Source organism: Lepidochelys kempii, chromosome 4 (genome assembly GCF_965140285.1).
Source record: "Lepidochelys kempii isolate rLepKem1 chromosome 4, rLepKem1.hap1, whole genome shotgun sequence".
NCBI classification, from domain to species: Eukaryota; Metazoa; Chordata; order Testudines; family Cheloniidae; genus Lepidochelys; species Lepidochelys kempii.
The window spans coordinates 141,084,654-141,100,886 of NC_136383.1; the positions used below are offsets into that span (position 1 = coordinate 141,084,654).

The 16,233-nt window shown below is 55.3% G+C and overlaps 1 protein-coding gene across 3 annotated transcripts; it reads right to left on the reverse strand.

The window, feature by feature from the left end:
* Positions 1-3,126: 3,126 nt before the first annotated feature.
* LOC140910929 (putative N-acetyltransferase camello) lies at positions 3,127-15,129 on the reverse strand. 3 transcript variants are annotated; one of them, XM_078852620.1, is made up of 3 exons: positions 15,043-15,102; positions 4,992-5,146; positions 3,127-4,792 (listed from the first exon to the last, which is right to left on the reverse strand). In XM_078852620.1, the coding sequence occupies exons 2-3, from the start codon at positions 5,010-5,012 to the stop codon at positions 4,121-4,123; spliced, it is 693 nt and encodes a 230-aa protein (XP_078708746.1). In that variant the 5' UTR covers positions 5,013-5,146; positions 15,043-15,102; the 3' UTR covers positions 3,127-4,120. The 3 variants fall into 3 exon arrangements, with proteins under 3 accessions (XP_078708746.1, XP_073199201.2, XP_078708745.1); XM_073343100.2 differs by lacking the exon at positions 4,992-5,146 and having other exon boundaries at positions 15,043-15,129; XM_078852619.1 differs by lacking the exons at positions 4,992-5,146; positions 15,043-15,102 and adding an exon at positions 14,147-14,293.
* Positions 15,130-16,233: the final 1,104 nt, after the last annotated feature.

Consider the following 16,233-nt stretch of genomic DNA (forward strand, 5'->3'; position numbering starts at 1 on the left):
TGATGGGTCTGGACTCCCAGCGGCTTTTCCCCCAATTCCCCCTCCACTGCACCTGGCCCCTCACTGCTCTGGGGCCGCACAGACGGGCAGGGCAGGGCCGGGCCGTTCCCCAGCCCCGAGGCTGCGGCATGTGGCTCGGCCCGCCCTGAAAAACCAGGACCTCCACCACGCCCACAGCCATTTGGGAGAGCTGGCAGTGCTGCAACACGGGCCCCCCCCCGGCTGGGGCAGGGCGCTCCCCTCCCCCCCTGCGGCCCCCCAGGCTGGGGCAGGGCGCTCCCCTCCCCCCCTGCGGCCCCCCGGCTGGGGCAGGGCGCTCCCCTCCCCCCCTGCGGCCCCCCGGCTGGGGCAGGGCGCTCCCCTCCCCCCCTGCGGCCCCCCGGCTGGGGCAGGGCGCTCCCCTCCCCCCCTGCGGCCCCCCGGCTGGGGAAGCATCCAGCCAATCCTGTCTTCCTCTACCCAACACTGTCCTCTGTTCTCCCTCAGCCTCCCTCCTGCCCCCCCACATCTGCTCCCCCCTCCCCACTTCCTGCTGCACCCTCATCCCCGGCTGCTCACACCCCCTGCCCTGGTTTTCCCACAATTGGTCCTCTTTGGAAGTTGCTGGCCAGGGAAATCTGCACATCTTCCCGGGACATTGAGTCCTGGGTTTTGTCACCCCCTGCTCCCCAGCCTCGCCCGCCTTTCCCTCGGGGTTCCCCTGGGTGCCAGGCTGGCCCTTGGCTTGATCTCCGCAGAGCCTGGGCCCCGGGGGAAATGGCTCACCTGGGAGAGGGGGCTCCGGATCTGAGCAGTGTCCTCAGGCATGGGGGGCCCTGGGGGAAGTGGGCTGGGCCCGTGCGACCCCTCGATGGGGGACGTGGACGGGACATGTGGGAGTAGGGCACTGGCCCCAGCCCCTTTCCCCCCATTCTCCACTGCTCCTCACAGTGCCAATCATGTGCCCTGCCCAGCCCCGAACCACAGGCTGGCAGCCATGTTGCCAGGGGCCAGGTTTCAGTCCATTACCATCAGTGGGATGTGGCCACCTCCCTCCCCCTGCAGGCAGACCACAAGCCAGCCGGCTGGCTCCAGCCCCACTGACAGTCATGGCCCACAGAGGTCAGTTTGGCTGAGTGAAAATTGGCGACTTGCGCAATGTTTTTGTCGTCTCATGACCCCCGCCAGCGGCTGGAGTGGGGAGAAAATCCTGCAGGTGGCTTTTCTGCTGCTGGTGCCAGGGACCAGAGCCAAGGGGGCTGGACCTTGAAGAACTGCCCTGCGGGGGATACTGGATAGGAACCCCACCCCCCACAGCAGTCCCATGCTGCCCTCCAGCCCACCCAGGCACATTGCCCTCTGTGCCCGTGGGTGGGACAGGCTGCTGCTCAGGGAAAGGGGGAGCAAACAGAGCCCCTGGTGCTGGCTGCCTCCTGCCAGCCTGAAGGCCGACACACAATACCTAGGGGGGTCCGGGCACTGTGCCAAGAGGATGGCTGCTCCCCCACCCCAAAAGGGACCCGTGTGGCCACAAGGTGGAACAGCTGGGCAAACCTTGCTCCCTCTCTGCAACCCTGTTTGCTTGTGAGCGTGACAGCAGGGCAAGGCACAACCCGCAGTTCCTCCAGCTGCCCTGGCAATGTGAGGGCAGCTCAGCAGCAAGTCTGTACACAGCAAGAAGAGGGAGCGTGGCTGTGCAGAGATCCTGCCCCACGTCCCTCCTGTGGAGTGAGGCTGCCGGAGGGTAGCAGCTCACCCTGCAGGGGCTAAGCATTTGCACTGGGCTAGAACAGACACGCTCAATTTCCAAGTCCAACTCCCAGCTCGGGTGCTAGAGCGCAGTCCCTAGCAGGTGCAGGGAGAGGATACTTCCCCCCGCCGGAGGTGAGAGCTCTGCCCCTTAACTTCACCCTGGTATCAGAAAGAGGCAGCTCTGTGAGGAGCAAGTTGCGACTGCAATCCCACACGCCGCCATGAGCTAGCCGGATCGGTTCCCTTTGGCATTTGTATCATCGCACCCAAGGACGTAGCCACCCAGCTGTGCGAAAACGCTAGTGCTCTACTCAAGCAACCGAGCTGCACCTTAGCGTCTCAGGCCCAGATTTGCAGGGCTGGCGTAACTCTCCTGCTTCCTGCCCCACTGGCTATTGAAATCTAGCTCACTGCTTCTGCCGAGCAGAGGCTGCCGTCTCCAGAGAGCTGGTTGGAGCAGACATTCCTCTGCAGGGTGGCAATCTGGGATCTTACTCTGAAACTTGTAAAGTCAAGCCACCTTCACCTCAAAAATAAAGACAGAGGGTGACAGTAGGAGAGGGGCAGCAGGAATGATGGACAGCTCTGCACTACAGAGCTGGGTGCGCTCCTCTTGGGAGGGACAGGAGAAATGTCTGCCCCCTGGGTAACACAAGGGCAGAAAACACCAGTGCCAGAGAAGAGGGAAAGATCGGGGGGAAAAAAAACAGAAGAGCTAGACAGAGAAATTCCCAGCACATGGGTCACGTGAGTTGGGGGAGAGTCTTGCACCAGGGGCTGAAAGCCTGGCAGGACTAGTGGGATTGACCGTGCCCATAGCTGGTTGTGGGGAGGGGACTTTGTGCATGTTTCACGCAGCCCCAAGTTGCATCTCAGGCAACTCCAAACCCGCTGCATCTGGGGTTTCCTGCTGTAGCAGTAATGGGGAAGTTTCCCTCAGTCCCAGCAGCTAGTGATATATAATGTCACACTGGCTGTTCTCCTTATCCCTAAGGGGCCAATCCCTTTTTGATCCCTGATGAGCCTGTGGCCTCAATGATATTCGGAGCTTCCTAGGGAGATTCCAAGGCCAGAAGGGAGCGTTCTGACCATTCAGTCTGACCAGCTGCATGTATCTAGTGGCAATGAGTTCCACAGGCTAACGGCACACTGAGAGGAAATACTTTCCCAAGCAGATATAACTGTGTTGCCTTTCCACGACAGTGGCTGTTCTCTTGTTTATGTCCTACAAGAAGGGGATGTGCTATTCACCCTGTTGCCACTCATTGTGGTATTACACCTCGCACACACAACCCGATACAAGACGTGTTCACTCTCTGGGCTCTTCGTACGCTTTACCCAAGGCGGAGAAGGCACTGGTACCAGGGCGCAGAAGAAAGACGCTTGCATCAGAAAGCGATCTAGCAATTTCTTTATTCACCAAAGTTCCACAACACCAACAGCAAAGCAACGCAGCGCTGGCCCAGAGCTGGGGCTCCCAGAGCAGCACGCTCAGCTGAGCGACGGACGGAGGGACACCAGCCCGCAGGCAGCCTGCTGGGGAGAACGACACAAAGGCCTGTTCAGATTTCTAGATGCTGGGAAGAAGGGCTGGATGGACAGGGATGGAGACAGGTTTTGCTTACAAAGAGGTTCCTCCAAACAGGAGGGGACTTCAGTCCCCACAGTCCACTCAGTCTAGCGCTTCTGATGCTGACAACGACACCCCATCCAGTTGGATCCAGGTGTAATGGGGACAGACATCCCACCGCCACCCTGAGACCACTCACTCTCTTCGAAGGCCACTGAAAGAATGCAACGCACGTGGGAATGGCATTGAATTCACCCATGTGACCCGGGTTTGAACCAGTGATTTACCAGCATCTCACCAAGACCCACCCCGCAGTCTCATCCCATCCCTGTGATGGGCATGGAAACCTCCCAGCTGAGTTTCCTGTGCACGCAGACTACACAGAGCCCACCGTGCTCAACCTGAGGAACCATCTGAGCTGCTGCATCAAGGCAATATACTGAAAAGGCCTCAAATGCACCTGGCCCAGCTCCAGCCACCCAGCTCCCAGCCCTTGAGGCAGACAAGGCTGGGGGCAGCGGGACAATGTCAGTGGGGTCCGTCAGGCCAGCTCCCTGGAAAACACACCGTTTGAGCCTCAAGAAGGCGGCCAGCAACAGGCCCAAAGCGGATCCGGTTGGCTCTTCCCCACTGCACAGAGCAATCAGATATCGGTAGCATAGGACAGTAAGAGCGAGACACCACTTCGTTCAGGCCAGCGCTTCGCAAGGTGACCAGCCAGCTGCATCTCACCATCTGCGCCCTGTATGCTCCGGGGCAAGGGAAGAGGAGGAGATACTGGTTCCAGCCCTCGGCAGCAGCGCGGAGTCTGCTACCACGTCAGCTCCTCTGGGGGACGCCGTACCTGTACTTGGAGATGGTGACGTTGGCCAGTCTCCCGTAGACGGTTGGCAGCACATCGTCACGGTACTTCTCAAAGCCCACGCGCTCGTACATCAGGCGGGCCTCGTCCTGCACCATCAGGGTGTTCAGCACCACGGCGCTGCAGCCCCGCAGTTGGGCGAAGCAGATCACCGCCTGGCACAGTGCCTTGGCGATGCCCAGCCCCCGGTAGTCCTTCCGCACCGACATCCGCTTCAGCATCAGCTCCCCCTTCTGATGGTCAGACGGCCTGGCAGCCACGGTGCCCACCACACACTCATCTGCTTCTGCCACCCAGAAGCAGGAGCCCTTGCTACCCATGTAGGTCGTCCTGATGTCCAGCAGGTCCTCCTTTAAGCAGTGCTCAATATACATGGTCCAGAAGTAGCCGAGCAGCTGCCGCCCCATAGCCAGTAGCAGTGTGACGGCCAGGATGGGCAGCAGGAGGGACTTGGAGCTGGTGAGCAGGACACAGAAGGTGCAGGCCAGTACCAGGATCACCCAGGGCTGCTTTAGCACATGCACACACAGGGCGGGGACATATTCGCTCATCCCAGTGGCAAACATCTCGCGCACCGCCTCGTAGTCTTCGTCTCTGTACTCGCGGATCCGATAGTCCACCATGGCGCCCTGGAGAGAGAGGGGAGAGAAGCTCAGCACAAGGCAGAGAGCAACAGGCCATGGGTCAGCAGAGCTGTAGCAGTGCAATGAGCACAGGTCTGCAGGCCATGAGCTCCCTCTCTGGCCTCAGGCAAGTCATTTAAAAAATGCCAATCTTTAAAAAAGGGAAGAAGGAGGATCCTGGGAACTACAGGCCAGTCAGCCTCACCTCAGTCCCTGGAAAAATCATGGAGCAGGTCCTCAAAGAATCAATCCTGATGCATTTGCAAGAGAGGAAAGTGATCAGGAACAGCCAGCATGGATTCACCAAGGGAAGGTCATGCCTGACTAATCTAATCGCCTTTTATGATGAGATTACTGGTTCTGTGGATGAAGGGAAAGCAGTGGATGTATTGTTTCTTGACTTCAGCAAAGCTTTTGACACGGTCTCCCACAGTATTCTTGTCAGCAAGTTAAGGAAGTATGGGCTGGATGAATGCACTATAAGGTGGGTAGAAAGCTGTCTAGATTGTCGGGCTCAACGGGTAGTGATCAATGGCTCCATGTCTAGTTGGCAGCCGGTATCAAGTGGAGTGCCCCAAGGGTCGGTTTTGTTCAATATCTTCATAAATGATCTGGAGGATGGTGTGGATTGCACTCTCAGCAAATTTGCGGATGATACTAAACTGGGAGGAGTGGTAGATACGCTGGAGGGGAGGGATAAGATACAGAAGGACCTAGACAAATTGGAGGATTGGGCCAAAAGAAATCTGATGAGGTTCAATAAGGATAAGTGCAGGGTCCTGCACTTAGGACGGAAGAACCCAATGCACAGCTACAGACTAGGGACCGAATGGCTAGGCAGCAGTTCTGCGGAAAAGGACCTAGGGGTGACAGTGGACGAGAAGCTGGATATGAGTCAGCAGTGTGCCCTTGTTGCCAAGAAGGCCAATGGCATTTTGGGATGTATAAGTAGGGGCATAGCGAGCAGATCGAGGGATGTGATCGTTCCCCTCTATTCGACATTGGTGAGGCCTCATCTGGAGTACTGTGTCCAGTTTTGGGCCCCACACTTCAAGAAGGATGTGGATAAATTGGAGAGAGTCCAGCGAAGGGCAACAAAAATGATTAGGGGACTGGAACACATGAGTTATGAGGAGAGGCTGAGGGAGCTGGGATTGTTTAGCCTGCGGAAGAGAAGAATGAGGGGGGATTTGATAGCTGCTTTCAACTACCTGAAAGGGGGTTCCAAAGAGGATGGCTCTAGACTGTTCTCAATGGTAGCAGATGACAGAACGAGGAGTAATGGTCTCAAGTTGCAGTGGGGGAGGTTTAGATTGGATATTAGGAAAAACTTTTTCACTAAGAGGGTGGTGAAACACTGGAATGCGTTACCTAGGGAGGTGGTAGAATCTCCTTCCTTAGAGGTTTTTAAGGTCAGGCTTGACAAAGCCCTGGCTGGGATGATTTAACTGGGAATTGGTCCTGCTTCGAGCAGGGGGTTGGACTAGATGACCTTCAGGGGTCCCTTCCAACCCTGATATTCTATGATTCTATGATTTCCACTCTCTCGTGCCTCAGTTTCCCCATCTAGAAGAAAGGTTCGTGTACTCACCTCTCCCTCAGAGGGGCTGCGAGCATTAGTGGGTGTAACTATTTATTGGTAGCATCCTGGTAGCTCCTAGTGCCCCATCTGAAATCATCAGGGCCTCACACTGCTAAACGCTGTGCATGGACCTACATTACGAGAGTCCCAAAGTGCCGACAGTCTAAACAGACTCAGGGCAGGGGGGAAAGAGACCCAAGGCTGGGAAGTGACTCATTCAAGGTCACACTGCAGGTCAGGGTCAGGAGCAGGACGAGATCCCTGGGGGCGATTCCCAGTCCGGTGCCATATCACTGCACTGCCTACTTCCAGGCTTCCCTCTGACACCCATCAGCACAGCGCCCGAGTGCCCCACAGCCTCAGAGGCAGGGAACAATTGCTCCGCCTCACAGATGGGGAAGCTGAGGCAGAGTTGAGGTGAACGGGTCAAAGAGAAAGACAGTGGCAGAAGGCAAGAGAGCAGAGACAGGGACACAGGACACCGGCTCGGCTCCAGCCCAGTCCGCAGCCTCCTTTTCAGCCCCCACAGCAGCCCGCGTCCCTGCCGACGTTCGCACACACTACAGCAGGGGTCGGCAATTCATGCGTGTCATGGTCCATATTTCTTGGTCATGGTCTAGGCAAGGTCCAGACTCCAGAGAAACCCGTTCCACACTGCGAGCGCCCCTGTTCAACAAACACATTCAGGGCTGTGTAATACAGCCCGGGGCTATGGCTTGAGTTTTAGAGCATTACATGAAAAATAAAACCCAACCCGTCGGGGTCAAAGTACTGTACGGTGAGGGATTTTGTCTGGTCAATCTGGAGGGAATACATTCAACCTGGTAGGGTGCTGTACACGGTGGGATATGGTCAGTTCTTGATGACATTGACACTCCTGATCGCAACTACCAACTGGTGTGCTCCTCTGCTACCGTCACAGGACAAGGCTTCAAAGGGCTGAAGAAGGGGCGTGGGGAGAAATGCAGTTGAGAGAACGGTGAAGCTAGGTCTTTCTGAAGGAAGGGGAGCTAGGATAGATAACAGCCCTCATGCTGCTAAGATGCACACGTGTGATCAACTTTACACACTGGGGGTAGCTTCCCTGAAGCAATGGGACTATTCAGAGCGTATAAACAAAGCATATGCTTTTATCTTTGCAGGATTACGGCCAATATTATTAAATTAGCACCCAATTTTACAAACACTTTTGTGCTCAACTTTACGACCACGAAGTCCCCTTGATTTCATGACAGTAAAGTTAAGCATGTGCAGAAGTATTTGCAGGATTGGGGCCCGAGGCAATAAGCATATTTAGGATCAGGCCTTTATTTAATATACTTTGCGTGATATTATTGTATCACGATTATACTCCATTATTCTTTTTATTGTAATTTTATTATATTATTTCCACATTATTATTTTATTTGGGTTTTTTGCTACTTTATTTGATCAAGAGTTGGTTGACAATTTAAAAACAAAACTGGTGAAAAAAAACAGAAGTTGTCTCCACTTTACCAGCTCTGAAATCGAACAATTTCTTGCTATTTTTGTGATTGTTTTAAAATCAAAACACAGCACATTAATATTTTCATGTAATGAAAACTGGGGTTCTCAAACAAACATTTTTCATAACCCCATTATTAATGTTTATAACATTTTGAAAAAAAAAATCACGAAGTTGAAAAAAATCAACTTTCACTTTTTTCACTTTCCAGAGAAGCTCACTTTTCAATTAAAAACCTTTGCTCAAAAAACTTTCTACCAGTTCAAATGTTTTCCTTTATTGTTCCCTGTTATTTATTATATTTCTATTTTATTTTCCTTTAGGACATTATTTTATCTGCTACATATCTATTAAATCCCAGGCTCATCCCAACTCCAGGCACAAGATCCAAATCATCTAAGCTAACTGCATCAAATCTGATCTGCCACCATTTATTCAGATGTGGTCACAGTCCTGTCAAAACAGAACGTTTCACAGCACCCTACTCTGATCCGTCTCCCTTTAAAGTCAATGGAAAAACTCCCATGGACATGACTGGTGCAAGATGAAGCTCTCACTGAGGGCAGGTTTCTGTGCTACCAGTAACGGAATAGCTTTTAGTTTTACCTGTTATGCCCCTGACTGGTATCTGAGCTGGGAAAGGCAATGGATTGGAGCTACATTTCCTCCCCTCTCACATGGGGCTGGGGGCAAAACAGACACAGCATGACCCTGACACAGAAAGAAATTCCCTGAAAGTGACAAGACACAAACTCTCACTCTGCCCCCAGAAAGAGTGGGGGACAGTGAAATCGAGGGCGGGGGGGGGGGGAGAGATAGGCCAATGAGCGATCTGCCTATTGACTACCCCTGGACTAAAGCTTCCTAATCCAGAACACCCAGGTGGGCTACAGGCAGTGTGATCCCAATGGGGATCCACAGTCTCCAAGACCTGAGGTCATCCTTTGCTCTCTAGGTTTGCCCCAGGGCTGAATGTGCTGCAGGTGAAATGAAGTTTATATTAGCAGCTCCCATGGTTCGAGTGACAGCTGCCCTCTGGGAGAGGTTCAGGACAGAGCAGGTTGGGTCACCTTGGGAGAGAGGGAGAGTACAGCCACAACACAGAGCCAGAGAACAAAGCCTGGGGAGGGGAGAAGAAGCCTGGGGAGGGGAGAAGGGAAGGGAGAGATTCCAGAAGGCTCCTTCCCTCCCATCACAGCAAAACAAACCCCCACCTGATCAGCTAGAGCTCTATCCCCACTGCAGGGGCCTAGGTGGGGCAGCGACCAGTGCTCTATTAATGCCTAAAAACAGAACATAAGCCAGGCTCAAACCTGCATTCTTATGATGGGAAAAAGAAAAGGAGGACTTGTGGCACCTTAGAGACTAACCAACTTTGAGCATAAGCTTTCCTGAGCTACAGCTCACTTCATTGGATGCATACTGTGGAAACTGCAGAAGATCTTTTATACACACAAACCATAAAAAAATGGGTGTTTACTACAATCTCTCCCCCCACCCCACTCTTCTGCTGGTAATAGCTTATCTAAAGTGATCACTCTCCTTACAATGTGTATGATAATCAAGGTGGGCCATTTCCAGCACAAACCCAGGGTTTAACAAGAACGTCGGGGGAAGGAGAGGGGCAGGAAAAAACAAGGGGAAATAGGTTACCTTGCATAATGACTTAGCCACTCCCAGTCTCTATTCAAGCCTAAGTTAATTGTATCCAATTTGCAAATGAATTCCAATTCAGCAGTCTCTCGCTGGAGTCTGGTTTTGAAGTTTTTTCGTTGTAATATTGCAACTTTCATGTCTGTAATCACGTGACCAGAGAGATTGAAGTGTTCTCCGACTGGTTTAAGAATGTTATAATTCTTGACATCTGATTTGTGTCCATTTTTTCTTTTACGTAGAGACTGTCCAGTTTGACCAATGTACATGGCAGAGGGGCATTGCTGGCACATGATGGCATAGATCACATTGGTGGATGTGCAGGTGAACGAGCCTCTGATCGTGTGGCTGATGTTATTAGGCCCTGTGATGGTGTCCCCTGAATAGATATGTGGGCACAGTTGGCAACGGGCTTTGTTGCAAGGATAGGTTCCTGGGTTAGTGGTTCTGTTGTGTGGTATGTGGTTGTTGGGGAGTATTTGCTTCCGGTTTGGGGGCTGTCTGTAGGCAAGGGGGGCAACCTGGAGGGGGCTTGTCTCCTAAGATTTGTGAGAGTGTTGGGTCGTCCTTCAGGATAGGTTGTAGATCCTTAACGCGCTGGAGGGGTTTTAGTTGGGGGCTGAAGGTGACAGCTAGTGGCGTTCTGTTATTTTCTTTGTTAGGCCTGTCCTGTAGTAGGTGACTTCTGGGAACTCTTCTGGCTCTATCAATCTGTTTCTTCACTTCCGCAGGTGGGTATTGTAGTTGTAAGAATGCTTGATAGAGATCTTGTAGGTGTTTGTCTCTGTCTGAGGGGTTGGAGCAAATGCGGTTGTATCGCAGAGCTTGGCTGTAGACGATGGATCGTGTGGTGTGGTCAGGGTGAAAGCTGGAGGCATGTAGGTAGGAATAGCGGTCAGTAGGTTTCCGGTATAGGGTGGTGTTTATGTGACCATTGTTTATTAGCACTGTAGTGTCCAGGAAGTGGATCTCTTGTGTAGACTGGACCAGGCTGAGGTTGAAGGTGGGATGGAAATTGTTGAAATCATGGTGGAATTCCTCAAGGGCTTCTTTTCCATGGGTCCAGATGATGAAGATGTCCTCAATATAGCGCAAGTAGAGTAGGGGCGTTAGGGGACAAGAGCCGAGGAAGCGTTGTTCTAAGTCAGCCATAAAAATGTTGACATACTGTGGGGCCATGCGGGTACCCATAGCAGTGCCGCTGATTTGAAGGTATACATTGTCCCTAAATGTGAAATAGTTATGGGTGAGGACAAAGTCACAAAGTTCAGCCTCCAGGTTAGCCGTGACATTACCGGGGATAGTGTTCTTGATGGCTTGTAGTCCATCTTTGTGTGGAATGTTGGTGTAGAGGGCTTCTACATCCATAGTGGCCAGGATGGTGTTTTCAGGAAGATCACCGATGGATTGTAGTTTCCTCAGGAAGTCAGTGGTGTCTCGAAGGTAGCTGGGAGCGCTGGTAGCGTAGGGCCTGAGGAGGGAGTCCACATAGCCAGACAATCCTGCTGTCAGGGTGCCAATGCCTGAGATGATGGGGCGCCCAGGATTTCCAGGTTTATGGATCTTGGGTAGTAGATAGAATACCCCAGGTAGGGGTTCCAGGGGTGTGTCTGTGTGGATTTGTTGTGCTTTTTCAGGGAGTTTCTTGAGCAAATGCTGTAGTTTCTTTTGGTAACTCTCAGTGGGATCAGAGGGTAATGGCTTGTAGAAAGTGGTGTTGGAGAGCTGCTGAGCAGCCTCTTGTTCATATTCCGACCTATTCATGGATGACAACAGCACCTCCTTTGTCAGCCTTTTTGATTATGATGTCAGAGTTGTTTCTGAGGCTGTGGATGGCATTGTGTTCTGCATGGCTGAGGTTGTGGGGCAAGTGATGCTGCTTTTTCACAATTTCAGCCCGTGCACGTCGGCGGAAGCACTCTATGTAGAAGTCCAGTCTGTTGTTTCGACCTTCAGGAGGAGTCCACCTAGAATCCTTCTTTTTGTAGTGTTGGTAGGGAGGTCTCTGTGGAGATAAGCTATTACCAACAGGAGAGTGGGTTTGTGTTTGTGTGTGGGGGGGGGAGGGTGGAAAAACCTGGATTTGTGCTGGAAATGGCCCAACTTGATTATCATACACATTGTAAGGAGAGTGATCACTTTAGATAAGCTATTACCAGCAGGAGAGTGGGGTGGGGGGAGAGAAAACCTTTTGTAGTGGTAAACACACATTTTTTCATGCTTTGTGTGTATAAAAGATCTTCTATACTTTCCACAGCATGCATCCAGTGAAGTGAGCTGTAGCTCATGAAAGCTTATGCTCAAATAAATTGGTTAGTCTCTAAGGTGCCACAAGTACTCCTTTTCTTTTTGCGAATACAGACTAACACGGCTGTTACTCTGAAACCTGTCCTTATGATGGGAGTTTGCAAGTATCACAGTTAAGGTTGCAAGACCTCCCCAAGTAAGAAACCCCCTACCTCTGGATTTCACTCACACGTGACTGACTTCCTCGGGGTCTCCATGCCTGAGCTCAGCCAAGAGGGGGAGTGTTGGAAAGTTTCAGCAGCGCTGCTCCCGCTGAACACACATTCCTTCCCTCACACTGTACAAAGCCGACAGTGATTTTCCACCCAGATAAGCAAGAGCTGGACTCTGACACTTGGCACATAACAGGGGTTCATTCTGGAGTACAGCCACAACTCAGGCTGGGAAAAATCAGCTGAGATTCAAAAGTACAGGAGATTCAAAATAATCTCCACATGCTCGGGAGAAGCTGTATGGAGCTGCACCCTGTGCGGCACATTTAATTGACCAGAAGATCTCCAGGGTGCTCAGCACCCATGTGCCAATCCCGCCTGCCCTGAAACTTAATTTACTCACCTCAGTGAGCATCTTATTCTAACGGGGATCAGTTAATTGCTCTCTTTCCCCATCTTGTTAAAAAAAAGCAGTTAAATGCAAATAAGCAGCCCCCTTGCTAATGCAATATTAAGGAAGCGGTTACAATTGAAAGGGAAGGATCCCACAGCATTTAGGCCCCAATCAGACCCATGAACCGATGCAGAGGTCCAGTGACCTCAGTCAGACCCACAAGGGTCTGCAAAGCTGACCCCAGCCCTGGCTCAGCGCCTCAGCTGGGCCGCTCTTCAGCCCAGGAACTGTTGCCCATTTTCTGTGCAGCGCCTGGCATGCTTGTGTGCGCTACAGAAGAGAGAATGAATTTAGCCCCGGAGCGATTAGCTGCTGGGCTGTCGCCCGCTGTACTGCCGAGGGGCAGGAGCGCAGGGAACACGCACCCCCAGAGTTGGCAATGCCGTCCCCGGTGGCTCAGAGGGCACACGCGCAACATCGCCACCATCTGCAACTCTGCTGCCTTTGCGGCTGTGGGGAGAGTCGCCCCCACACTGAAAGGCGGCTCCACGCGGGGTCCCAGCGTGGGTCAGGGCTGGCTGTTGGCAGCGCCCCAGCAACGTGATATGGTCACACCCCGTGATGGGAACCTGGGCACCCGCAGGCCCTGCCAAGCCCCTGGAGCTGCGGGACACCTCAAGCCCCAGGACAGGACATTACAGGAGCCTGCAGCGTCCTGGGATCAGGACCCCAGCTGGGGTGAGCCACTGGCTGAAGGGCACCCGCTGCACCAAGGGGGCAGTCGCTGTCAGGCACCGCTCGCCCACGAAGGGGGGTGCGCAGGGGGAGGTGGGCAGGGCAGGCGGCGCTACGGGCAATGTGCCCCAGGGGGCCCCTGTGACGGGGGGAGCTGACTGCGGCTCCAGACCGAGGGGATTCGGGGCAGGGGGGCGGATGTTTCTCTTCTCCCCAAGTGGGTTTGGAAGCCTCAGTCCCAGCCCCAGAGCCCCCAGGTCCCAGCACCCCCTCCGTGCACCCCCTCACCTCAGCCCCGCGAACCCCCCTGTGCACCCCGCCTCCCCCCACACCTTGGCCCCCCCTTGCACCCCTCCACCCAGCCCCCCCGTGCCTCGGCTCCCCCTACAACCCTTCCCTCCAGCCCCCCCGCACACCCCCAACCCCTGCCTCCCCCCACGCCTCGCCCCCCATAGAATCATAGAATATCAGGGTTGGAAGGGACCCCAGAAGGTCATCTAGTCCAACCCCCTGCTCGAAGCAGGACCAATTCCCAGTTAAATCATCCCAGCCAGGGCTTTGTCAAGCCTGAACTTAAAAACCTCTAAGGAAGGAGATTCTACCACCTCCCTAGGTAACGCATTCCAGTGTTTCACCACCCTCTTAGTGAAAAAGTTTTTCCTAATATCCAATCTAAACCTCCCCCACTGCAACTTGAGACCATTACTCCTCGTTCTGTCATCTGCTACCATTGAGAACAGTCTAGAGCCATCCTCTTTGGAACCCCCTTTCAGGTAGTTGAAAGCAGCTATCAAATCCCCCCTCATTCTTCTCTTCTGCAGGCTAAACAATCCCAGCTCCCTCAGCCTCTCCTCATAACTCATATGCTCCATCCCCCTAATCATTTCTTGTAGTGTGGGGCCCAAAATTGGACACAGTTCTCCAGATGAGGCCTCACCAATGTCGAATAGAGGGGAACGATCACGTCCCTCGATCTGCTCGCTATGCCCCTACTTATACATCCCAAAATGCCATTGGCCTTCTTGGCAACAAGGGCACACTGCTGACTCACATCCAGCTTCTCGTCCACTGTCACCCCTAGGTCCTTTTCCGCAGAACTGCTGCCTAGCCATTCGGTCCCTAGTCTGTAGCTGTGCATTGGGTTCTTCCGTCCTAAGTGCATGACCCTGCACTTATCCTTATTGAACCCCATGTACCCCTCCACCCAGCCCGCCCGTGCCTCGGCACCCCCCACCTCCACCCAGCCCCCCCATGCAACCCCCAACCCCCGCCTCCCCATGCACCCCCAATCCCTGCACCTCGGCCCCCCCCGTGCAACCCCCAACCCTCGGCCCCCAGTGCCTCGGCCCCCTCCTACAACCCTCCACCCTGCAACCCTTCCCTCCAGCCCCCCGCGCACCCCCAAACCCCGCCTCTCCCCACACCTCAGTCCCCCCCCGTGCACCCCTCCACCCGGCCCCCCCACGCCTCGGCCCCCCTGCTTCTACCCAGCCCCCCCATGTACCCCCAATCCCCGCCTCCACCCACACCTCAGCCCCCCCGCCTCCACCCGGCCCCCCCATGCACCCCCAGTCCCGCCTCCCCCCGACCCCCCAATGCACCCCCAGTCCCCGCACCTCGGCCCCCCCCGTGCACCCCCCAACCCTCCAATCCCCGCCTCCCACCACACCTCGGCACCCCCACCTCCACCCAGCCCCCCCGTGCCTCGGACCCCTCCTACAACCCTTCCCTCCAGCCCCCCGCGCACCCCCAGCCCCCGCCTCCCCCCACGCCTTGGCCCCCCCGCCTCTCCCCGGCCCCCCCATGCACCCCCAGTCCCGCCTCCCCCCGACCCCCCCATGCACCCCCAGTCCACGCACCTCGGCCCCCCCCGTGCGGCCCCCAACCCTCGCCCCCCCCGTGCACCCCCCAACCCTCCAATCCCCGCCTCCCACCGGCCCCACTCACCGCCCGCCCCGCGCGCCTTCGCTCGGCAACGCCACTTCCGGGGACACCCAGAGCACCCGCGTGACGCCGCCCGGAGCCGTTGTTCATTGGACGCGCTCCTTCTGAGGACACGCCCACATACTCTCACCAGCCAATAGGCGGCTAGCGCGGCGCTGGGCGAGGAGGGGGCGGCAGGCGCGGGGGCGTGGCCTTGCCCGAGGGGTCAGGACACAGGGCGGAGGGGCGGGGCCTTACGCGGAGGGGCGGGGCCTACTGTCACATGACCTCACGCTGGGGAAGGGGGATGGGCTCTGATCCCCAGGGGGTGGAGCATAATCCCCTGGCTAACCCCGCCCCCAGCTGGGCGGGGCGAAAACCAGGGGCGTGGCCTACTCACCAAAGATGTCAGTCACCCAGGAGGGGGGGCAGGGAGGGTGCCCGGGGGGTGACCCCCTGTCCCAGCGCCAGGCTCCGGAACGGCTCCCTACCGAGCCAGGCCGGACTCTGGGAAGTCTCCTCTCGGGGAGCAGCCTGTCTGCAGGACACACGGCTCCCCCGGCTCCACCTTCCTGGGTCTGACCCCGGAGCCTCCAGCCTCCTCTGCCCCTCCCTGCGCTTCCCACAGCCAGTCCGCCCAGGCGGGGTCCTGGGGGGCCAGAGGGTCCTGCCCCCCAACTCCGCAGTCAGACGGGACTCTCAGCCAGCCAGGAACACAGAAGGTTTATTAGACGACAGGAACATGGTCTAAAACAGAGCTTGCAGGTGCAGAGAACCGGACCTCTCAGCTGGGTCCATTTTGGGGGGCAGTGAGCCAGAGAACCCCATCTGCCCTTCACTCCTCGCCCCAGCCAGCCCCCAACTGAAACTCCCTCCAGCCCCCCCTCCTCTGGGCTTTGTCCCTTTCCCGGGCCAGGAGGTCACCGGATTCCTTTGTTCTCCAGCCCTTCAGCTCTCACCTTGCAGGGGGGAAGGGCCCAGGCCATCAGTTGCCAGGAAACAGGGTGTCGGCCATTCTCTGTGTCCAGACTCCTGCACACACCTGCCCTCTAGGGATCTGCAATGATCATACACCCTTACCCCACCCCCTAGATACTTAAGAACTGCCTAGGGGAAACTGAGGCACCCCCACACTATTCAGAGGAAACATTAAGAACAGTCCCACTTCGTCACACCAACCCCTGCCCGTTCCCCGCCCCACAGGGCTGCCCCATG

Coding starts and splice junctions, on each gene's coding strand:
- LOC140910929 (XM_078852619.1), bottom strand. CDS start 14,287: ATGGGGTTCAATAAGGATAAGTGCAGGGTCATGCACTTAGGACGGAAG. Junction 4,793..14,146: donor CAGTGGACGAGAAGCTGGAT/GTGAGTCAGCAG, acceptor CTCTCTCTCCAG/GGCGCCATGGTGGACTATCG.